This window comes from Aptenodytes forsteri, unplaced genomic scaffold, assembly GCF_000699145.1.
Source record: "Aptenodytes forsteri isolate BGI_AS27 unplaced genomic scaffold, ASM69914v1 Scaffold267, whole genome shotgun sequence".
Taxonomy (NCBI): domain Eukaryota; kingdom Metazoa; phylum Chordata; class Aves; order Sphenisciformes; family Spheniscidae; genus Aptenodytes; species Aptenodytes forsteri.
The window spans coordinates 2,985,724-3,010,873 of NW_008794173.1; the positions used below are offsets into that span (position 1 = coordinate 2,985,724).

At 41.6% G+C, this 25,150-nt stretch overlaps 1 protein-coding gene across 2 annotated transcripts in view; it reads right to left on the minus strand.

Annotated features, from left to right (window-relative positions):
- Window positions 1-899: 899 nt before the first annotated feature.
- The window catches only part of RAD18 (RAD18, E3 ubiquitin protein ligase), a 64,233-nt gene continuing 39,982 nt past the window's right edge, over window positions 900-25,150 (minus strand). Inside the window, exons 11-12 of one of the 2 annotated variants that reach the window (XM_019473273.1) lie at window positions 12,064-12,126; window positions 900-1,119 (exon numbers count right to left, since the gene is read on the minus strand). In XM_019473273.1, the coding sequence (XP_019328818.1) occupies window positions 1,017-1,119; window positions 12,064-12,126 (166 nt within the window). In that variant the 3' untranslated portion in view covers window positions 900-1,016. The remainder of the gene's footprint in view (window positions 1,120-12,063; window positions 12,127-25,150) is intronic. The other variant, XM_009283706.1, reaches the window with a different exon arrangement.

Genomic DNA, 25,150 nt, shown 5'->3' on the forward strand with positions numbered 1-25,150 from the left:
TTTTCCCTCTGCATTTACTTACCTCAATGGATTTACTACAATTTATATTCACCACAGATTTAGCCTGTTCTAAACAAAAATACTGCCTGCTACCATGGTTTGAGGAGGAATATTTTTGAAAGCAAAATGTCCAGTGCCAATTACAGCTATAGTCTAAAGTCAAAAGACACACGACCCTCAATCTTAAAAAGATTTCGTGCTTTCTTTGCAGAGTTCCTGATGAAAGGCTATGACCAAAGTTTCAGGGCTCAGCAAGAACATCTTTGAATATTTTGCATGGTATGTATTTTGCTTACAAGCTGTATTTTTAAAAACCTATCCTGTTATTCAGGCTTACTTTAATTTTATTGCATTGCTTCATTTTATTACAAAACTCCATCATCTTCTAAGAAAGGTAAGACTTTTTAATGCTAATTTTTATTTTAAAGCTAGAATACTTCATGTCCAACGACCTTCCGATTTCTTTCAGATGTAATGACTTTAAACTAAAATAATGACACATACTAATGAGTAAGTTTACATGGACATATTTAAAAAAAAAAGCATATTTCTGTAGAACAGAAGTCCACCCCGTCCCTCAGCTCCCCCCACGCCTCCCCCCCCAGCTAAGCCAGGTAACTGGAGCATCAGCATCTGCCCGACGCCAAGCAAAACGCCGTCCCGCGATTGCTTCCAAGAGGGCAGAGCAAGCTTCTGCGGGGTGCGAGCAGGCACAGCGGCCACGCACAGAGCCACGTCCTCGGGCGGCGGCGCTGCCGCCCGGCACAAGAGCCAGCTCAAGGCTCCAGCAGGACTCTGGCAGTTAATGCCCCATCTCAGAGTTGGGCGGCCCACAGCGCTGCAAACAAAGCACGTCAGCACACCGATCCGGTTATTTTAAGGCAGTTTGAATGACAGCCACGCGAAAACTCAGCATTTTATTAAGTACCCAGATACACTGAGAACTGGAAAAAACTAAGAAGTATTTTTCAGCGTTAAGCCTTCTGCACGGTTTCAAGCTTCAGATCGCTGCAGCGCTAGCTCTTCTTCCGCTTACTCTTGGGACGCAGTTGATCATTTTCTGGCATTCGGGGCCGACGTGACTTTCTTTTGTTAACTCTCAGACGCAGAAAACTGCTGCTGGGGGGGGGAAAAAAAAAAGGAACATATGGTTTTGAAGATGCTCTAAACACGGCAAATACTAAGGCTGTATTAAAGCGCTGTTAAGCAGTATGTGGGCACACACACGTATGCGTTACTGGTGATGATGAAGAGGAACACTGCTCTGCCTTCTTGTTTGAAGAAGATGATGACGGCACCCACGAACCATCCCATTCACCCTGAGCACGCAGGGACAGGGGAGTCGCGGTGTCTCTCCTCCTGTCACCAGGGACCAGTTTGGAACAGGAAGAAGCGGCAGCAACCTTTCGAATTCCTTGTCCATAAATGAGAAGAGCCCCTGGCGCTGACAAAACCATGATTATGTTATACCAGAAAAGGTTGACTTGAAACAGTCATCCTCAGCAGCACAGCCACCGAGGAAAAGGACGAGTGGTTTTGGTCACGGTTACCCAAGAAGGAAAGCGCATGGGACTCCCATCTTTAAACAGGCTCTCTTTGCCAGAAGCTCTTCTCATTTATGGACAAAGAATTTTCCACTGGAAACTCAAAGAAGTGTTTTCTTTTTAGTCATAGAGTTAATTTTAAAGAAAAAAAAAGTTAAACTAGCCATATTTAAATTAAGCAGCTAATTTCCATCATTCAGCCTCAGAGCTTAAAATTCCACGTAGTGTTGACATGAAAGATATCACATCCATCAATAGCTATTGCTAATTAAACATTCCTTATAAATGCACTCTTTTTTCTTTTTTTACCATTTGCTAGGATGAGTCCATCCTGCAGGGACTATTCATTTGGCTTAAACTGGGAATTCACAACTGAAAATAACAACGGAAAACTCTCAAATGCCAAAGTCTGTGTCTCTGTTGACTGCCGCAAGATGTACACTAAAAGAGATTAACAGGAACAACTCGTATTTCAGAGCTCAGTTCAGCACCACGATGGAAACAGAACTCCTGCATCTGAGACCATTAACCATGTCCAGGAAGATCAGCGCGAATCCCAACACAATGAGATTTAGTCTGTACCTCTGGAGACAGCAGTATGATTAAATGCTCATACCTGCAGAGCGCAGAAAGAAGAGACGATGCATAAGCACAACCCTATCCAACCCTCCCCAATCCTCCACCGTACAAGCGTGACTTCTATAGTGCATGAAGACCAAAGGCGAAGGCCTTTCCCCCCCAGCTGTACCCTCCACTCCCTGATTTCCATCCCCTGCATTCATTCAGTGGAGAGGATCACTCATTTTAACCTAGAAGCAGCTAAGGTTTTAAAAGTTAGTGAAATCAGATATTAAAATAACCTCTTTATATGTCACCTTTTTCTCTGCTGCAGTTCACAATTTTGCATTATTTAAATGCAATGCAAATGCTAAGGCTGTTTTGTGAAACCTCTCAGTACAGTAATGCATTCCCAAAGGCAGTCCCACGCCGAACTAATGCACGGGCTAACTGATGAACGTATTCATAAATGGATACACAGGTGTTTTAAGAGGTTTTTTTCCTTTAAATTAAGCTCTAAAATAGCTATTTTCAATTAAACCCAAGGGAGCTGCTGCTCTTTTTATCCATCATACCCAGCCCTTGTACGTGGGCCATATCTTCTGTTCTAGGCCAAGGAGAATTCGCCTATCTCCATCCAACTCTGTAGTTGTATGACAGAGCAAAGGATAATTAACCTTGGTGGTTAGGTCGTTATGAGCCTCTGATGAATGACACTGGAGCACCACGCTCTTTAGGGACAGGATAAGACATGGAAGTGATACACTAACCCTTCTCCAGAGCACATGGCTTTGGCCATTGATGAATGAAGGATCCTGAGCTGGATGGACAACTTGTCCGATGCAGTGTGTCGCCTATTAATCACCTTTGCTTTCCCCATCCTAGGGTGCTTTGCCAGCTCACAGGCACAGAGCAGCCTTACAGCTCTCCAAGCCAGCTGGATCCCTTCAGCTGTACCCACTGGGTACCAAACGGCCATGGCCTTGACAGGGAGCTTCCCCCAGACAAGACCACCTCCCTGGCCCCACGCTGCCGGAGGTACCGCTCCCAGCAGCCACAGCTGGCGAATGAATCAGTGAATGAAATCAACTCCCAATGGTCTGCAAAGCACTTACCGATGGTGAGACCAGTCTGACAAAACTAGGTAAGGCTCTTTCTCCAAAAACTAACTGCATTAAATAAAGCTAACATTCATTAAACACTTGATGTTTCTTTGCCTAAAATTAATTGCTGCACTTGCCAAGAGACATTATTTGGCTATAAAGAGCAGAAACTATACACACAGACAAGGCTGTGAAAAAGGGGGTGTTCTTACCAATTTTTATTTATTTGAGATCATCTTGTCAGATACAATTGGCACACTGGCACAGTTTGGGAAGAATTGCATTGATTACTTACTAATGAATTGTTGAGGTCTAGGTTGAAATAGCCTGTCTATAGCTTGACAGAAAACTGACAAGAAGTAATTCTTGAGACTTGGTAAATTATTTCAAATACAAGTATACAATTAATATAGATAAAGAATGTTTAGGGGCTCATCTAATTTGCTATTCACTATTACCCTTCAAGCCCCTCGGTATTGTTTTGTGTTTTCTTCACAGGGATGCTGTGTACGCTCCAGAGGACAGGTTCCGCGATGACTCTAACCCTGCCACGCTGCCTTCCATGGCACCGTGCAATACCACCTTCACAAGGACTCGGTTATGCTACAGAAAAGCATACTAAATGATGGTCTGCAGAACTCAGCTACGTCTTGATAAGCAGTCAGTAATACAATGAGCTCTTCGCCGCCACGTGTTATGAGGAAGGAGACAGACCACAGGCAGCACTCGCAGGCACGCCAGGCAGTGCTGGGACTGCTCACATGATTTATAGCTGCTTATGTAAGTTTGGAGAGCGCTTAAATAAGATGCTTGTGTAATACTGGAGACCGAGACGGCTGTGAGGTACAAACAGCGACACAGCTGCACCACCTCCGCAACTCGCTCGAATACCCGAATGTCACACCACTCTAGCTAGATACCATCGGGACAGCTCAGCCACTGTTGTTATGTATTTCATTGCAGCTGTCATACTTATCGAGCCTTTCAGAAATAAACAAATAACTAATTCTTGGTAAGTAACATTTTAAGTTGGCCAAAGAGACAGAATCTGTGCCCAGTACCAGCACTGGTGACTTCAGAGGAGTCTAAAACCAGCTTGTGCCACAAATGCCAATATAGAATTTGCATAAAAAACAACCAGTAACGTATCTGAGAAAACACATACCTGCACGGGAATCACTCCAGTGAAGAAGTGTGACATTTCACTAAAGAGAAAGGTAATAATGTCCAAAAATATGCTGGTTAATGAGGTTCCACTGTATTATGGGGAACTTGTGGAGGACGCAAGATATTCAAAAGGCTGAAAAAGGGAAATATAGTGGCTGGGCAGGGGTGACAGGACACAGAGAGGCACAAACCAGGCCAAAACATTTGTTTTTCACAGAATGCCCCACAGGAGGGTCAGCTATAGCAAGGTCTCAGCTGGAACACCAGAACAGTGTATATAGCACATTGTTTCCCCCCCCCATCATTCCCTTCTCCTCCAAAGGAGGCTAGAAAAGAAAAACAACTAGAGGGATTAGCGGTGTAGGGAACATGACTTATAAGGGAAGGTTACAGAAACTGGTTTTGCTTCCCCTGGAAAAAAGAGAAGACTGAGGAGAAATGCTAATATTCTTCCAAACTAAAATTTCCACTTCTATACTTACCGGGCTTGTACATGTCACTCACTTTTCAGCAAAGAAATAACCACCCTTTTAATGATGGCAATAGTTAAACAAATTAACACTAGGAGACTGTGGAATCCTCACTGCTGGACATCTACATCAAGTCACTAAATGAAGACCCAGCAGCCCCTTTCCCACCATCACATGTACAGGATTTATGAAGACACCAGACAAATTACTGGAAGCCTAGGAATTTAGCAAAGCCCATTTGAGTTCCCAAACTCCATCTGATATTATTTTTACTATAGTTACAAGGAATACAAATGACTGCACCTGCAAAACTTGAGAGAAAAATATTTTCTTATTCATCTGACACCTCTGTGGGTTTGTCTTGACCTGACTTTAAGCGTGCCAGATGTCAGCTAACACCTTTTGACAGGAACGCACATATCCTGAAAGTCTGGGAAAAAATAAGTAGTGTTGCCAATCCCAACTACTCTAGAAAGCGTAACATAGACCCCAAAATGACATAGAAAATTAATTCTTTGTCTTCTAAAATGAATCGGCAGCTAGTTTTCTCTAGCTTTCTCTAGAAGTGGAGAATAATGGTTGCACACTGCAGAGATACTCATCTCGTTGCCACAGCTCCCTTCTTTGGCAGGCAGCCTCCTCCACTGCTCCACCTGGAGCAGAGGGCCCTTCCTAGGGAGCAGCAATTTTTTGAACCCTGTGACTTGACTCACACTCCTGAAGTGTAAAGGGTACAAGAGAAAAAACAAAAACTAAAAAAAAAACCCCACCTCTTTTGATTACAAAATATGCAATCACATTCACAAAAATATATGATTCAGAGATTTGCATTTCTCTCCAAAACATCACTAAGCAGACCGATACTGTCACCTGCAGACACAAAAATGGGTTAAACAAGCAATTGTTGCCTAGAGGTTTTATTTAATAAGGCAATTTCCGAACGCAGGGTCCATGTCAGTGCAATACTAAATGCTCATCAAGCCATGAACCTGCAAAGTCTTCAGCATTTGTACAACCCTATATGCCAGCAACACCCTGAAGTCAACAGAGCTATGCAGCTATACAGCTGTTTCCAGAAGCAGGTCACATGTGATTCAAATTTTTATGCCTCACCTATTAATACTTACCCACACAAAGATGCTTGCTCAGGATCAGGAACTTCATTTATATTTGAAGGATTAAAACCTTACTCTGAATTTAAAACCACTTGTCTGCCAATAAAAATTAAGTCGCCAACAGCATAGACTAATAAAAGGTGTGGTTCATGGGGAAAAATAGGCAATGATTTGGGTATACCTATTCAACTCAGGGAATGGGAGGCAGAGACCATAGAAAAGACGACGTGGTTGAAATGGCTAAAGGACTTGGTTTGTGGAGCCAGACAGGGCTGAAGTAAATGCATTCTTCTGAAAGCAGCGAGTCAACTCTCACAGATCAAGCGTCTTCCCAAAATGAACCTGGTTAATATACAGTGTCTTGCTAATGTGGGACTGCTGCTCAAATAGTGTCCAGAAAGTTAAGAGTTAAAGGTGATTTTGATTGAGTTAGGTATGTTCTTCGCCCAAAGAAAAAGGAAGTCAACTATTTTAGTAACTAACTACAGAAGAGCAAAGGAGCATTTAACTCCAAACTGCCTTACAGTGGAACATTTTAAAAGCATGTGGAAAACGTCTCTCCACTGCATGGCTGAAAAGACACACTGAACTAGGACAAAAATGAACTTGTTCTGATCTTTGATATGCTTTCCATATCTGAGAGCTTTCTTTGTAAGAATTAAGGCAGTATTCGGAAGTCTTCCAAACTCTGCACAGCATCGTTAGGCATTTCAGAAGGTCTGAGCGTCTACAAGCAGAGGAAAGTACTCCGTGGTACTCGGTACCTGCTGCAGACTCTGGCACCGCACAGCGAGCGCCCAAACCCGACCAGGATGCTCGTGTGTAAGGGGAAAGCACCAGCTGCAGAGCCACACCACAAAGCGCCCTGCGAGTCAGGAAGCTTCTGGGAACCCCATGGCCTCTCCGCGCACATCTCCCTGTGCAGTAAGGACATAAGACTGACTACTTCAGGGCTATTAGAATAGATTCAACTTTGGGTTACGTTCATTTTAATTAGGGTAAGAACATTTTTGTACTCTTAGACTTTGAGCCACTGGTCACATGGCATAGTGCTGCCAATATTAAAAACACAAAGCGAATGTACTTGACCTTCTACAGAAATTGGTAAGTCAGATCCCTTCCCATATCTTATGGTGCATTTTGTAATAACGAGGTTTGCTTGTCCAGGGACAAGAAGATCCTGACTACATATTACACGGTCACTTATCCCCACCTTCGGTCAAGTCAGGTACAGGTATGTTGCAATGACATTTCTAGCACCCTACCTCACCTTAGGAATGAAGCAAACTCAACAAATCACCGTTCCCACTGAAAAAGGCACAATATCCTGGTTCAGGACTTCATCTGTTCACACGAGTCTCTCACTGTTTGCTAAGACATAACTACACTTAGAGAAGCTGTTACGGTCAGATCAACTTCAGCCTAACATCTGAACAGACAAGAAGGCTGCTCTTGGAAACCAAAGCCATAGATTTCAAATGACCCAACCATTCCGACTCACTTTTGCTATTTTTTTCATCTGCTCAGGGAAAATAAAGGGTCAGCACGAGTTTTAAGCTTGTTTTACATGGTCTAATTGTCTTTCAGAGGCCTTCAGTCTGAAATTGTTCGAAACCTGTAACTCTCCTGCTAAAAATACTGGCAAACACTAAAAAGAAAACAGTCACAAAACAGGCAGTGGAAAGATGCAGTCCTGCTTGTGTCGCCCTGACGCGGCACCACAGAGACCATACAGACAGGAATACTGAACTGAGTTTTCCCACTGCAAGTGCCCTACCACTTGCCTGGCATCTGCAGGCAATGCAATGAATAGAACAACTTCAACGAAAGTTGCAGATTTGCTTTACTTAACATTCTTCTGCACTTACCAACCTGGCCAAACTTTATTACCACTCAGCTTAAACCCACCAAATGACTGGGAAGTTTCCTGGGTGAAGGAAATTATCAAAGGAACAAATGATTTTGCTATGAATACATCATAACGAATTCATCAATTCCTGCTAGGTAGAAACACTCCATTAATGAAGTCTAGTACTATTTTCATTATTGACATTCCTATTTCTTCTTCCACTAGGGAACACATTTTTCCAGCTCGTGCAAGAAGCCACAGATGCCAGACCCTTAAGCCATAGCATATTATCTCCTGTACTGCAGAAAACAATTCTGCCAATTGGCATCTCCAGAATGGAGTTCAGGGAGTGAAAAAAAAGAACATACAATAATTTGATTGTACCATCACCAAAATTAATTGCAAGTCACTGACTGCTGATAAAGAAACTATAGTCCACCATCTGCAAGTTTGGAGATGGCAATCTCCAAAGATACAGAAAGTATGACTGGGAAGATGAAGACTGTTGGCCTTGCTATTCACCTTCACAAAATGTCTCAAAAATACTTTTAAATTGGATGTTTTTACCATGTATGGTAGACTAGCTACTACCTACAAAATTAAAGCTAGATGTAATAAATAGAAGCCACATACTCCAGGCATTACATGGATAATTAAAATATCATCAGAAGTATGTTAAATATCCTCCAACAGGAAGCACAGAATCATCAAAACCTACTTTTTCCCCTCAATAAAAGAGGCTGCAATGAATTCTCATAGAAAATGCTGAGGAAGTACACAGTTCCCCATGGTAATTAATTACAGTTCTACCATTAAGTGCAAGTTTGTTTTAAAAATATGCACCTCTTCTTACCATTCTTCATGCTGGTGCTGGTGCAGAAAAATTCACTCCGTGGCTGTTATCTCTTGGCCCGCTCCTGAGCCCTCAGCACAAGCTAGCAAAGCCCTGATGGCATGGAGCATCACAACATCCACAGGGTATGATTTCCAGCCCCATCCTCCACCACCATGCCAGAGCAATCACTTTACGTACTCAAAAGCTGAACTGATTGGGTACATTTTTATGCCAATGTTTGCATCCTGGTAAAGGCCACTGGCTTTAAAAGCAAAAGCACACAAGCTCATCACACCAACCAGCATCGGACACCCTTGCATCTTCACTCTCATCAGGTGAAGTAATTTTAACAGATACAGTTTGAAAAACTGGAAGCAGTTCCAACCAGATGTTTTTAGGTTGCTATGAAGTCCCGATTTGTCATGCATAAAGCAGGCTGCTTGCTACGTCAGCCATGGGAACACAGACATTCGCACGGTGCTCTGCTGCCAGCTTCGTGAACTGCCTCTCCACGCAGTGGATCACTGCGGGACAGACAAGTTTTCCATGCCAAGTTCCTTCTCCTAAGGCTAGCCAACACAACTGCTTCTGGCAGTGTACGCCACATGCCATTCTTCCACATAACCAGAAAAATGTGTCCTTGATCCCCACCTGCAAGCACAAGCAGGAATCAATTCCTCCAACAGACCTTCTCTGGAAAGCCTTCTCCTCTGCACCCAGGGTTTCCAGCCTCTCAGGTAAACACCCCAGTCTTGACAAAGGAAACACCTGTAATTTCCATTACAGTTTGAGCTGACTATTGTTCTTCCTAAATGTAATCTCCTCCAAAAATGAAGCAGATGTATTAATTCTACAATACAGATGTGGTATTTTGTCCCAAGCTGATTTTAACAAAATGCCTTGAGACCTGACCAGGTGGATTTTTCCCATTCAAACAGATAGTCAAGCAGACAAACAGCACAGATTGAATTATAATTTTAGAAAAATATACACAATTAATATCCTAACTCAGGGCAGGTACAGAAGTACAATTAAGGTAAAACATTTATTAAAAAAATGAAAAATACTCTGCTGGATAGCCAGGAACAGCAATGCCATCCATTCCCTGCCAGGAAAACGTCTGCCAGCCCCGTGGAAGGAGCCACGCTGCTCACTCCTGGAGCACGTCCCAGCTGCGACCAGCCCTGGCCAGGCTAGCAAGGGGCTGCAGCATGATCCTTCTCAGCAGGAGCTAGCACAGTCACGATGAGCAAGGAACCAGGACCACAGGAAACGCGGCAAAAAGCACCTGTCCCGCAATCTAGATGTAGCCTCAAAGTGTTAGTAGACTATGAGAGATAAGAACGAGCTTAGAAGCATTTGCAGCAACTGGTAAGAATGGTCATTACCAAGCTCCATAAATTCAGTAAGTTCCCAACTACAACCAAGAGGAAATCAAGAAACTTCTTGTAACTTCTTATGTCCCCATCCTCATCTCCTCACTTCGGTCCAGCTACCGTCCCTCCCTGCCCTGGTTTCCCACCAAGTCAGTCAGAGGCAACTGTGGTAGCAGCAGCAGCAGCATCATGTGCATACTGCCAAGGACAGAGATGCACACACATGAGAACTGCTCTCATGCAGCTGGCAGGGGCAGCTCTCAGTTGTCTTGAATTCTTCACCCATGTCTTTCACTGCTCTCCAAACAGAAGAAGATGCACTCAAAGGGACAGACACCCGTTTTCTCCATCTCTTGCTGTGCATTTTCATGCCTCAAGCATCTAATCAAGGCAACGCAGGGAGCTGCAGGCTGCTGGCTGGCTCCCTCGCTCGTGAGCCCTCCAGCTCTGATTGCCACAGTTCCACCTTTCCTGTTTTGATCACAATTGAGAGCCACAAATCCTTATGCATTGGCTTTTATTCAGGAGCCCAATTCCTAGCGATCTAATTCACTAGGAAATAGCTAGCTGAGATATAATACTTCACAGGTAATTGATAATTATGCAATGAGGTGGTTACCAAGGACTTTAGATGATCCCTGATCTCATGATCCCTAACCCCTGTTTATCAGGGTCATGCATAAATCTTGTAGCAGATCTAAAAACATCTGTGAAAGATAGCTGTGGCTGCTTACTCTTTGATACATGGCAGCAGCACCAGAAGATCATCGCCAGGGGAACAGAGCAGCATCTGCAATACGTACAACCAAGTATTTTTTACTTTACTGCCCGTCTCAATGAGTCACTTGCAGGTACTACAAAATAAAGTGCGCTTGTGAGCGTCCTTCCAGTAAACACCGCTCACCTTCCCAAAGTGATGCCTCCCTCTACAAGAAAGGCTTTATAATTACTTGCTGTTTTTCCAGTGGTGCGCTCCCCATTGACCTCTGACGCCACTGTAATCAAGGTCTTATCAGTGCTTCCATTAAAGCTCCTTAAAATACATTAGATTATCTAAACACACATTTTAAGAGTTTCAAATGTTACTTCTGTCATTAATCACGAATTTTAAGAGCTGTCACAATCTATTCGCCACATATGTATGTAATGGATAATAGACAAAACTGTGTCATAAATACTCTTTAAAAAGCAGACTAAGAGAATTAAATGCAATATGGTTCTCATCACGCCCCTAAGATCAACTACCAAAGTGGACGTGATATTTGAAGAGAGATCCCAGATCAAGCCAATTTCAACTGCAAGGGTAAACTGTACTACTTTTGCAGACTCCAACAGCCTTCATTCCTGTTTATTTGTATAACTACAAAGCTTTCATCTGATCCAACACTACACTATTCCAAATTTCACTATAACTGCACACCTTCAACGCCCCCATATATCCCTGTATTTCCTCTCCATCTTCACGCATTTCATTGGATTACTTCAGGAATCCTTGGATGGTTTCTTAGTACAACACCTTGGCACAGCTAGACCCGAATTTTAAATATTATCACTATATAATAGAAGGAGATTTTTGGTTTTAAGAAATAAGATGTTAAGATTTTAAAAACAAGAAAGTGCTCTTTCCTCTTCAAACAGAAGTAAATGAAAACAGATACTGCAACTCCAGCACATTCAACTTGACAGAGATGTAGGTAAGATTGACAACAATAAATACAGTAGAAAATCAGAGTCTCTTAATTTTCCATAAATACCAGTTCCCTCGATTATTTTCTTTTTTTAAAATATATATTCATACTCAAATATACCTTAGAACAATGATTTTCAACCAGTCACCTGTGGATCCTTGGAGCACCCAGGTATTATTTTCCACGGATCCAAAACCACTGACCAAATTGTATCTCCCACAACTGTGGAGATTCACCAAGAACCTGACTTTTTAGAGACATTTGCCTCTCCTGCAGAAAACGCACAGGATTCCACAAACTGGAAAATACCGACATAAAATCAGTCGCAAGGACTTTTCCACCCATATATTCTACTTACTTGTCAGAGGATGCTGAACATGTCTCAGACCCTTGAGGATCTCTCAAAATGTCTGAACTGGAGCTGAAGGGGAAAATAAAACAGATGTAAATTATTTTAGCAACACCTACAGCAAAGCAGGGCTCCACTTAGCAAAGGCACTAGAATCCGTAGATGAGACAGACCCCTCCACGCAGCACTGGCAACGAGAAGTAATTTCAACCAACAAGAAGTAATTTCAGCTAACAGCACAGTCCAGAAAGTTCTGGCTCTGCATCACGTAATTTTCAGAGTTATTACTGGGTCTCATTGTCATTATTTAACATACAAGACAATTCTCTCTGTTCAGGTCTGCTTGTTGGTAACTACAATAGCTTTATATTCACAGGCACCAGACAATTCCTCTGGAGAGGATTTGCAAGATACTTCGGTGGGTAAAGTACAACATTTCAAAGAGTAAAGGTGCTTTCAACCTCAAAACTCAAGGCTTAGGTGTAAGCTTACATTTTGACCATAACAAAAAAAAAAAAAATCAACATCAAAGAAAAAAACTTAATGTTGAAATTGTAGTGACAAAAATCCAACCTGCCAAGACTGTCAGCACATCCAGATAAAAGCCAAGTGACAGATGCTTTGCCAGCCACCACAGCAACTCATCACACGAACAGAGGTGGCTCATTTTGAGCCGGCTGAAGCAAGTTTTCCTTGTCAAACCTACCTTCCGAGGAAAAGGCACAATCTAGAAAAGAGACGAAAGCATACGCTGCACAGGGTCATACCAATCTTCAGCTGCTATCTGCCCCTGAAGTAAAACGTTTTTGCTCTGTGGTTTGATCACATATTCTGAAAAGAATACAACTGACCATTGAAAGATGTATTTTATAAAGCTATTTATTTCTTAATTAAAATAATTAATTTAAAACTTTAATGGATGCTTTTCTTAGACAAAGGAAAAAAAAAGCATCTCAGTGCCTTGGCTACTGCAAATTGAGGTGAATGAGGATTGAATCAAGCTAGATGCGTCACAACTTTTTTTTTTTTTTAAAAAAACCTGCTTGAAAAGTTTATTTAGTTCTTCATCTTTTGTAAGAGCAAGCACATAAATGCATAAAGGCTTTATGGTTATTTTGTTTCTTTTAAACACTTAGGCCTATATAAATTTAAAAAGCTTTTCTAGTAGTGAGGAGTTATACAATGCTCACTGGACTAGAGGCTAAGCACCCATCTGCAAAGCTGAAGAACGACTCCCATTGCGGAAATTAGGGGTTCACGTCAGCTCCTAAAGGAACCCAACAGACCTCCTCGAGGCACTAACATGACACGGTTGCTTACCAGCCATGCCCTCAACAAGGATGGAGCAGAATTTTGCTTGCTACGTTTGTATGTATTTTACAGTAGTCACAGAGGCTACTTAAATCAGGGTGTTATTAAATTCAGCTAACACTATTGCATCAACACTGGAAGAATCCATGCGTGTGTAGACACATGCACACATGTACATACACACACACGTATTTAATTAACTACATGTATGAGCTCAGTGACGTCAGCCAGACTTCTTTACATGCTCAAAAGTAAAAAAACCAAACAACTACACATATGATTTCAGCCTGTATTCTAAATAGTAAGAAAATTTTGTCAAATTTCAATAAAATCTGAATTAAGTGAACACAATAGTCTGGTCAATTATTGATAAATAACTTTTATTGCATGTTCAGGCTCCGTGATATAAACTATTGCAAAGTTCTTAAGTATATGTCAAACTGCAGAGTTGCAGAAATCAACTAACAAGTTGGAAAATGTTGTTTTCTGGAAACTATCTTTCAAAAAGACACCTGGCAGCTCACACAGTCTGTATGTTATTGCAGAAGTTACATAACAAACTATGTTACACAAACAGTTGGGAGATTTTAGTGTAAGCCATGGGACAGCAGTTGGATGCCAATTCTCTTGGATTTACTTTAAAGGTTTTACAACAAAATTAATCCCCTGTTTGTTAGAAGACAGCAGACAAATTGTAAAAATACATCCCCAAAGTCATAACTTTATACACAGCTATCGGTGTGTTTATGTTTGTTCAAAACACGTATTAAGGAAAACAGCCCTGAAATACTCGTTCTCACAGGACGGACTCCAGCATGGCAAAGCAGAGTCCTGATAATATGGACAATTGCTGAAGTCTACAAATGGTATTTCTGCCAAAAAAAGCTTTTAACAAACAACATGTATCATACTAGAGAGGTCGTCTTTGTATAGAAGACGCATGTAGTGATTTTACTGGGCACTTTTCAAAGGTGGAGCCGCATTTGCAGTCCCTGGGACGAAGGAAGCTGAAAGCTGCTCCCTGCCCGTTTCGGCCCCAGGGAGCCTCCGCACACCTCCCAGTGCAGGTACCATGGTCTGCTGCCCGCTTTTACCATTTCAGTATCATTTTTGCTGGATGAAGATCACTTAGTGCAAAGACAGTCAGCTGTACTTCTTGGTAAGGAGTGCTGTTTACTGTGTATTTGCACAATCTCTGTTGGAGAGTTACAAACCGCTTTGTACGCAATTTCCATATCCCAGGTGCAGGACAGAAGTCTAAGATCTTAGCTCATTACCTGGTTCACAGATTTTCGAGAACAGGAGTCAGAAGTTCACCAACACACTTAATATTCATAACATATTGCATCATTAGAGAAGATAATAATACAAACAGGAGAAGGAATTTAAACCCAAATAATGTCATCTGACAGCTGACAAGGCTCAGGGCGCGCTAGGAATGATTTGGGCACACCCCGATCATCCATAGAGAGCCCTCTGGGTAGAACATCTATTTTAGGCAGTCAGCAGAAGAGCGCGTTGCTGGGCTGCTCCTGCTCAGCCATACAGTTTTTCACTGTCATCCTGGGCTCTCCTGACCACGCACACGCTTTGGGTGGCTCCCGGTCCCCCGCCCGCTGCACCAGCACAGCCCGCACTGCGGGTTCTCCATGCCCATGGCTTAACCCCAGTGCCTCTCATCAGCCTGGATCTCTCCCAGAGACACCAGCCAGCGTGTCCTCGCAGCAGGAACACAGAGCATTGCTTCCACCATCTGAACATGCCCTAAATTGAGCTAGGATTCAGCCTCAGGGATCTCCACACCCTCACTGTAATGCATTAGAAAACACCAGCTCCTAGGACACGCTGGGAATCACATGCGAACATACTTTTTTTTTTTTTTAAGCTTTTCTTAAATAAATTAATAAATAGCGTGCAACTTTCATAAGGTGGCAGGATTTCTTTCATCTATTACCATTCTGTCTCCTCCCGTTGCCTGTTCTTCCCTCTGAAGTGAGATTCATCAGATGTTACTGTTGTAGTAACTACAGAACCACCAACAGGATTTCATGGGAGAAAAACACCACCAGATTAGATTAGAGAAACCTTTAACACATGCACATTTAGTCATAAAGATAAAAAGGAAAAAGATACCAAAAATATACACAAAGCATTGGTGCCATATGGAGAAAATTATTTTGAAACAAAATGGATTTAAAAGTTTTGCGTGCAATTTTACAAATTAAAAGCAGTGACTGCATTTATAGGGAAAAATGTTTTATCCCTGCACCAATTATCAATACCACTGCTTACAATAACTGGAAGAGGAGCAGGCACAGCCCAAACCCCAGCCCCATGCACGACTGCTCGGGTGGAGGCAAGGAAGCCCTGGGCCACAGTCAACGGGAGGAAGAGGGTCACTGTATCTTCCCAATTGCTCCTCAAAGCATGAGCTAAACAGGGCTACATCTTGGTAATGCAATTGTCGGCTGGACCCGTTACAATTAACTGCACTCCTCGGTTACCAAGCTTGCCTCTTCCCACAGCCTGGGCTCAGGCAACCGTCTAAATTTCTTATTTCAGCACCAAATCTAATATGAAATGTTCAAATGAAACACATGGTAAAACACACTGTAAAAACAACGGTGGATGGGGAAAGTTTTGAAGTCCAGCATTTTTTTACTCTCAAAATTATAAGTCCACCAAAAACTCGTTTTTGGTACACAAACTGGATGCCCGAGGAATGAGTTACCATACTTCTAAATCCTACCCCGATGTTCCAGTTATATTTAAAAAAAAGAAGGGGGTGGGGGAGAGGACAAGGGGCTATTTGTGTGCTTTTAGTCCCCTAAAATAGAAAAAGAACAGGTTTGATGCCTGAACATGATGTACTTCCTTGCCTTGAAAAATGTAGCATTATTATCATTTATCACCAACTGTGTTTGTCACAAGCAAAACAATGAAAGTGAAAAAATTTGGCTAACACTCAGAACAATAATGGAAGTTGATAATTTGCATGTGTCATTCACAGTCTATGCCTACCACATTATTTTAAAACTGAGCACAAAATGTCCTAGAGTGAGTTACCACCTTAGGCTCTACATGTAGATGTGAACGGCTATCAGCTCAAGAGTAATCAGAGTCCCCCAGCAAACCAAATCAACTCTTATGCTGTAATTGCATCGAGAGACCGAGGATTTACGTACATAACACAAAACCAAGCTGCAGGGTTGTGAACTTTCCAGCTGTAGCTAAAATTGTTTCTTGTTTCAGAATTTCTTCAAACAACCCATTGTTCCAAGCCAGTCACTCAATGAAATAGTTCTCTGCATCTAGTCTCTCTTAAACAACAATTTCTTTTATAAAGACTGAGCAATTGCTTGATTTTGAGTTGAAGTAATTACATACCTTTTTTCCACATGCCGGGGAAAAAAATTGTTTGCAAATTAAAAAAACTCCTTAAATATGCCAGACAGTTGAAAAACAATTATCCAAAAACATTTTCAACTAAGCAAAAGAAATTTTGACCATCAACTGAATTCATATTTTAAAATAATTCTTTTTTTTCCCCCCTGAAAAAAACTCCTAAGCTCATCTTATCATTGAATGAATTCACTTAAACTGAAGAAAACAAATTAAATAAAAAAGAAACAGCTACTTCATTATGTATGTTGTTTCTAAGAATTTTAGCCTAGGGAGCCCAAAGAGATCACAGAAGTAAAAACAGTTTTGTTCCTTTCTTCAGTATTTTCTGCCTTTTCAATACCCCATAGATACCTACCTATACTGGGGCCAGACAAAGCAAAACACATCGTCAGACTTTATTCAGACTCCAAATGCAAGACAATTTCCCGCAAGAGGTTTTCTGTCCTTTTCTTTAATAAAAGTCATTCTATGCTAAGATTTTACATAGCAGTTCCAGATGAGTAATTTTTTATAGCAAAACCACTGAAGTTCTGAAACCTTACTGCTCAAGATGCAACAGGCTGACAGACAAGGTGACAAGGTGTGAAGAGGTTTCATTTCCTGGACTTGTTCATGTCTCCAGGTTGAGAAAAGTGCAGCTCCAATGACTCGGGCAATTCCCCAACTCTGCCTCACTTTTCTGCAGGATTAGTTTCTTCTGGGCACTTATAGATAATCAACCAAGAGTAAACTATTCCTTTCTTGACCATCATTTGGATTTGACTCCCCCCGCCCCCCCCCAGCCTTTTTTTTTTTTCTTTCTAAGATAAACACACCACCTCAAAATAGCGAGAAAAAAGCTGACGTAAGTGTGAATAACGTGTCTTGTTCTAAAAATGAAAGGAGCAAATGTCTCTTTGAATTTGTTTATTTTAAGGCATATTAAGTTCCTTCTTGGCTTCACGGTGAACAACCAGTGTCCTTTAATCAGTCCATCTTGCTGTGCCTTATGTACTTAGCTCTGGTACATGCATTGTACCTTTTTTCCCCTCAGTGCTGGCATGAGAAATGAGCTATAGGCTGACTCATTTTACCAATGTCATTTGAAGGTGAATGACCAGTCGCAAGAAGTGAGGGAAAATAGTTTTCTCCACTTTACAATCCTGCCTCCACTTTGACCTGCATGTGATAAATATTATGAGCTTGCTGCTGGAGTCGCCGTAAGTCCTGTGTAACATCCAAGATCAATCATTTACAACAAAGTCTTCCCTGGCTTCCCAGTACCCCCTCTTCAAACCACGCACCCCTGGCACCACTGAGCATGGCTTCATCTTCCTGTCCTTGAAGAACAGCAGGTTTGCCAGCCTTGGACCTTCCCCAGGACTCCCCACAGAGGGCTCTTGTCTATACTAAACCTTACATAGGTTCAGCCGTTTCACTGTTTCTCTTGACCCTTTCCAGGCTTTCAGTGGCCTCCTCTGCAGCTCGAGAACATGCTTTTGAGGCTCTGCCTTCAGAAAAGGAAAAGATCCACTGGATCTATCTTAACTACTTTCCTTGGGAGTCTGGCAACAGCTGGGACATCATGCAGGCTAAAGCACTAGAGAACATTGGTGCACTATCACTTCTGTTTTCAGGGCTTAAAGATGTCCAAACCCCATGGCTCTAGACTAGGGACTCATGTCCTTCTGAATACATGCCATATATAATCACTTTCCCCCATACACATCTGAGGTCATCAGCTGTTACTGTTTGAAATTACTTCTCCAGGGCTCTGTCCACCATGCCTCACAGTTCTCAGCCATTTGTTACAGCTCACAGTTTTTGGAAGAAAGGCATGAATCAACAACATAGCAGAGAAGTATCGTCATCCTTCCACAACAAACTCCTATTTGAGGCCAAAAATCAAAGAGAAAATGCCCCTATCCTAACATTGTAATATACATCATCTCTGAGCCAAAGTAGGTCAAAATTTATTAAGTCAAAAACGTACTAAAGAATTGAAAAAGGCAGTTATTCCCCCGATCAACACATTTTCATATACTTCTCTCATGTGACAGTGATGGCCAGCCTAGGGATCAGGACAAGGCTTTCTTTAAACTCAGACTGAAGCAACTGCCAGGGAAGAGCTTACACAACTTCTTCAGCCATTCCGTCCTGTCAACAGTCTCTTTGACAAACCCATGTCTACCGAGAGGTTTTCAGAGGACTGCTGCCATCCAGTGAACTCCAGACTAACTGAAGCATAGCTCCTTATTTCTACCTCTTCTTCAGCTGATGAACTAAAGCCCAAATTCTGCAAAGCATGTAAACTCAAGAATAAGTGACCAGCTAAATCCAGATCTTAGATCCTGATCAATAGCTCCTAAACTTAATGCCAAAAAGTCCCACTTATTGCCAATGAGGCCCCTTGCTTGGGCACGAATCTCAGCTGGCAGACACTGCAGTCGCTCCGTATATTCCAACGGCAGAGAGATTTATATAAGCTGCAGATATAGCACTTTTCCACCAGGATTTCAAAATTAAGTCACTGTGTTTCAGTGTACACCTTAATATCTCAGATATTAAATATATATATTGTCTACTGTTGCAAGTCTTTCACTCTAGTCATCAAGAACTGACATTTTCTTCTAACGTGAAGTTTTAAAGAGAAATAATGTTTAAAAAAACTGAATATTATCCCCATTATATAAAATACTTTTAATAGAATATTTCCTCTATGTAGTTCATTAACTGGCTTATCGCTGTCCCACCTAGTTTCTTTTCTGATTTTCCTATTGTTTAAGTAGTTGCATAAAATTTGGCTTCAGTCCCAGAAGGTAAAAGAATGCAATGGGACTATTTATATGGAGCACTAGAGTTCTGTGAAAGCTTTATGTATGACTTCATAGCTTTGAAAAATTATCCTTTAAAAGTCATGGCTTCGCTTTGGTGCTTATCTGTTATGCACATTTTGCTCTCTTGGTGGGATCATCAATTTATTAAAAGATCAAACATGTTTGGGTCAGTGCTATAACCTCCATGCATGGCCTGTATCTTTTTTCCAGCAGGCGTAAAATTTTTATTTTCCTCAATTAAAGTATCAACTTCTGAGTAATATCAGTACATCAGTGATTCTTGTACAATGTATGAATTTCTAATATTGACCAACTGCTCCCTTAGCAAATATTGATATCAGATTGACAAAAGGCAGATGTTCTTATGAAGAAGAAAACATAAGAATCATTAATTTACTTGCAGCATCTTTTTACAGAGCAAACATTTCAACTCTCCGACTTCAAGATTGTTTTGTTATATTCCATATGCTGCTCAAAATCCTAATTTTCTTTTAATCCATCATAACTTCAGCCCTCCATTTAGAAGTGCTCTCTTCATAAAAACACAGCATGCAGATTTGGACTTCCAAACATATTTCAGGTTTTGACATCTCAATGTGAAAAACATTTACCCTTGTCAAAGGATATCCTCTTATTATCAGAAATAAAATGCAAGCCTCAGAAAAATCATGACTTGGTACAATAGCACAATGCTACTTAAACCCTCGAAATCTAAATCATTCTTTTTTGATTTGTGCTATGTTTATTTCACTACACTGAACAAAACATTAACTCCATGGTAACCAGAGAGTGGCAAAATACACCACTTTCTTTCATGCAGTTTATATGACCATACCTATTTTTTACAATCTCTGAAAATCTTGCCATAATTCAGGTCCATTTTAATTACCAGAAATGCGTCAGCAGCGTACTGGGAGTATGAGCCATGGTTCAACATACACCTGGCACTTTTATACCTACCTGATTCCTGGCAAACCGAAAGAGAGAGGCAAGAAACCCGTAGTCCAAAGCTAGTCTGTAGACATGGCAGAACCTGACATGCCTCAAAGGGCCAAACTAAGACCTGGGTATTGCACTGGGATATCAGACCTGCTGTTTTTTCAGAGTAGCTATCAGGAACAGAAACAGGAAAGACAAAAAGCACATTTAATTGTTTTTCATAAGCGTTCCCCCACATCAGTATTTGGAGAGGGGTGATCCCTGGCCAAAGCTACTCTGTAGACCTGGCAGAACCTGACATGCCTCAAAGGGCCAAACTAAGACCTGGGTATTGCACTGGGATATCAGACCTGCTGTTTTTTCAGAGTAGCTATCAGGAACAGAAACAGGAAAGACAAAAAGCACATTTAATTGTTTTTCATAAGCGTTCCCCCACATCAGTATTTGGAGAGGGGTGATCCCTGTAACCTTTGTTTGTTTCCCAGAAAACACAGAAAAACGCACCAGAGTGTTCTTCAGAAAGGTACGGTTTGGCATGAGGAACACTGTGGTCAGACAAGAGGGGCCTTCCATGCATCACAAGGCATCACGTGTCACTTCAGCTAAGCTTTCACTGTAGTATTATTGCTGTTTTCACCTTTTTGAGCAGAGTATAAAAACAGGGGTTTGGATGTATAGGATAAGAATCTACAGTGTGTAATGCTCTATGGCACACTCCAGAGCTGAGCTGCCAAGCAGCTGAGTTGAATACACAGTATAACCCGGGGGATGCAAGGGCAAAACCAAAACAACGCACCACTTCGTAGAACCTCTTGACCAGTGCAGTAGCTAGCTTTTAAGGTTAAGCAAACTGCCCTATATTCAAAGAAAAACAAATAAAAAACATACTACACATACAAACCAGGGTATATGCACAAAGTAGGAAAGTGAAGAGAAAATCCCAGAGAGATTCTGAAAAAACAATTCTGTGCAGACTCTAGTAATTCTGTTCCTGTTCCACAGGAGCTGAATTTAAGAGTAAACCACAGGGAGCTATTAAGCATGGTTTTTTTAAAAGAAGGTCCAAATATCTGTGATGCATACCGACTGATCTGTACAACTGAGAGATTCCATGTTTGATTCAAGAAGTCTATGGAAATATTTCATTTGGAGAGAGTGAATGCATAAAAAGAAGGAATAAACAACTCTGCCTTGAGCTAGACATAATGCAAACAAATGCACACTTTCCAACAAAATCTGCCAACTTGGTTCATGAAAGCACATTCAGATCGTTAGTAACTGCCACAGGCTAATATCCTTTAGCAAACATTCTTGCAGTCTCTTAGACACACTTTCATCCAGACTTTAAGTTGATACACGCAAGCCTGCAGACAGAAAAAGGTAAAGAATAAAAGTTTAACTTTGATGTCAAAGGCCACACGGAGAATCATTCATAACGTCATTCACACACCAAATTGGCAGCGAAATAGAGATTTAATGATACTTGGATAAGCTAATACAAGCCCTTTCTACCTCCCAAGAACTTACTCTGTAAGATTAAAATTCCAAATTTTCTAAGGTCCTTAATGCCAAAAGGTTAATTTGCAATCAAAAAAAAATTGGGAAAATAGGGAAGAACAGGAACACCTCATTTAAATTCTGGATGAAGAGCCAAGCTGAAGGCATTTATTTTGTGGAACTAAAATAACAATCAGAGCTCTAGGGCAACCGCAACAGCAGGCACAGTGAGGATGAAGCAGCTCCATCTCATCTATCATCTGTGCACCCGTCAAACGTGGTATTACATACAAATCTGCAAGAGTTGGCCTTGCATTAGCCCCGGAGGAGAGCTTCTGCCTGGGTTCCTGCCTGCCACTGTTACACAAACCAAACGTCAGGTTCCTGCTGCCGCGCGCTTCCCCAGAACTGCCTGTCAGCAGCAGAGCAGCCAGGGCCCAAGCCACAAACTGGAAAGCTGAGGCTTCAGGCACATAAAACCAGTCTCTCGAACAAAGCCACAGGGCCAGTTTCTTCCCTTCTAAGTGAGCACTGAAGAGTTGTTTTCCCTCGCCCATTTCATCTTTCAGTACAGATCCCAAGTGGAGCAGCTTCAAGAAGAAGAGACTGTCACAACCAGAACAGTGCAAGCCTGCAAGGGCCTTTTAGGGAGTACATCTCCCCCTCCAGTTTAGGGCTTAGTTCTTGGCCCATTTCTAAAAGGGCTTCTGTGCTTAAAATCAGGAGGGCTCTGGCTGTGAATCGCAAGGCAACACTGCTAAGCCAGGCACCTGCACACTGCCAAGGGCAGACCTCAAAAGACACTCTGACCTGTGGTGTCCACTGCTAAGTCCTTACGACTCACCGCTCAGCATGCTGCTTCACACAAAGCTAATTCTGAAGCCCTTAATTCTTCTTAATTCTTAATTCTTCTAAGATTTAAGAGGAAAGGCTGACAGAGCTGAGACTGTTTAGCCTTCAGAAGAGAAGGCTCAAGGGGATCTTACCAATATTTAGCAACACCTGATGGGAGGGAGCGAAGACAACAGTCTATTCGCAGCGGTATCCAGTGACAGAACAAGAGACAACGGGCACAAACTGAAACACAGGAAAATTCCCTCAAAACATAAGAAGCAGCCTTTGTACTGTGGGGGTGGTCAAACACTGCAGCAGGTTGCCCAGAGAGGGTATGGAGTCTCCATCCCTGGAGATATTAAAACCCAGCTGCACAAGGTCCTGGGCAGCCCGCTCCAGCTGACCCTGCTCTGTGCACGGTTGGACTAGACGATGTCCAGAGGGTCGCCCGCCTCTGTGATTCAGAGTGTCCTACTGAGATAGGTGGATTCTGCTTGGAAGACCACAGACCTGAAAATCAGACACTCAAATATCGGGTATTACAACGTGCAAGTCTCTTCATGAGTCCAGGGCACTGGACCCTATTTTAAAAGTGAAGAAATTACAGAGATAACAATTACCTGCATCACAGGGAAGGACAAACTATCATAATTTGCACGACATCCTGAGAAACTTAGATAAAGCTAGTACATCAGTAATCTTAATAGGTTTGTTACACATTAAACAGCAAATACAATGATATGCCACGTTTATCAATTTTACAGTAACAATTCAGACAGAAAGACACATTACACCAAAGAGGGAAAAGGCCACCGGGAGGGGAACATCTTTATTGGTATATAACACAAGTTTGAAGCCAAACAAAAATGTAATGATGTTTTGAAACAGCAACAAAGACCCCTTCTGCCTCCATATAAGTGATCTGCCCAGCCAGCATATTGCTGTTTACAGACAAATATTTACTATATGCTCCCATTTAGTTCAAGTAAATGGAAACAGGCAGCAAAACCTGATCATATAAAACAAAGACATTTAACATTTGATGCTCTCTAATCCCCCAAGTTGATCTCCTCTTTCCTATGTCTTCCTAGGCTTTCATTCACCGTTTAATATTTACCCCTGTGAAAGGCAACATCTTTAATGCCCATGCTGCCTTTTAAAAACTCTTTGTGAACCAAAAATGAGTTTAGAAAAATTTGTTTCTGTTACACTTTTCAACAACTAAATTGTTCTTTTAATAAACGATGATGAAGCCAAGCACTATATTATTCTTAATATTTGCAGAACAAGGAGGAAGGGGAACATAATATGGGTGTAATGGGTGGGAAATTAAGAAATGTTACTCCTAGCTCAGTTGTTGACCTTCAGCTACTTCCTCTGATTATCTCCCACTTCTAAACATAGGAAACCTTTTTCTTCCTGGTGATGCAGACCTGCAAAAGGTGCCTTCTCCTCTCATTTCTGTTATCAACAAGATAGCAAGATTATTATCAAGACTAGCTTTCTTACTTTTAGACACATATCAAAAAACGGTTATTTGGTATTTGTTTTCAATGACTTTTTTCCCTTTCCTCCAGAAACTGGGGCCACAGCAACCAGTATTGCAAAAGGATGTTTATCTAAGTATTCATTGTCATCATCTTTGACAACTGATGCAGTAGTAGATAGCAAATTATGATCTATGAAGTAAATGTCTTAAACAGAGATAAACACTACCTTCAAACACTAGATTGATCTTATCAGCAATAACAGCTGAGTCTCCAATAAAATTACCACTGAACTATCAAAAGCATAAAATCTTACATTATTTATAAAGCCTTCCTTGATCCTTCATTTTCTGAAACCAAATAAGGCAATTTCAGGAAGCAAAACTAAATGCATGAAGAAAGAAAAGTGAATGGCTGTCAGGACTTCAAGGTTCAGTGGCATTCTACCACTGACTGCAAATAATGGGTCAATTTAAACCCTATTTCTTACAGCAATACTCAACTTAAAGAACTATTAAAAGACTTAGGTTATATCAATTTTTGGACCTCTCTAAATAAAAGCTCAAACAGAAGGGAAGATGATGCAGTGGAACAGAAACACCAAACGTTCTCCTGGTTCCACAGACATTCCACTCACTGTTTCTGTATCATAGAATCATTAAGGTTGGAAAAGACCTCTAAGATCATCGAGTCCAACCGTCAACCCAACACCACCATGCCCACTAAACCATGTCCCTAAGCGCCACATCTACACGTCTTTTAAATACCTCCAGGGATGGGGACTCCCCCACTTCCCTGGGCAGCCTG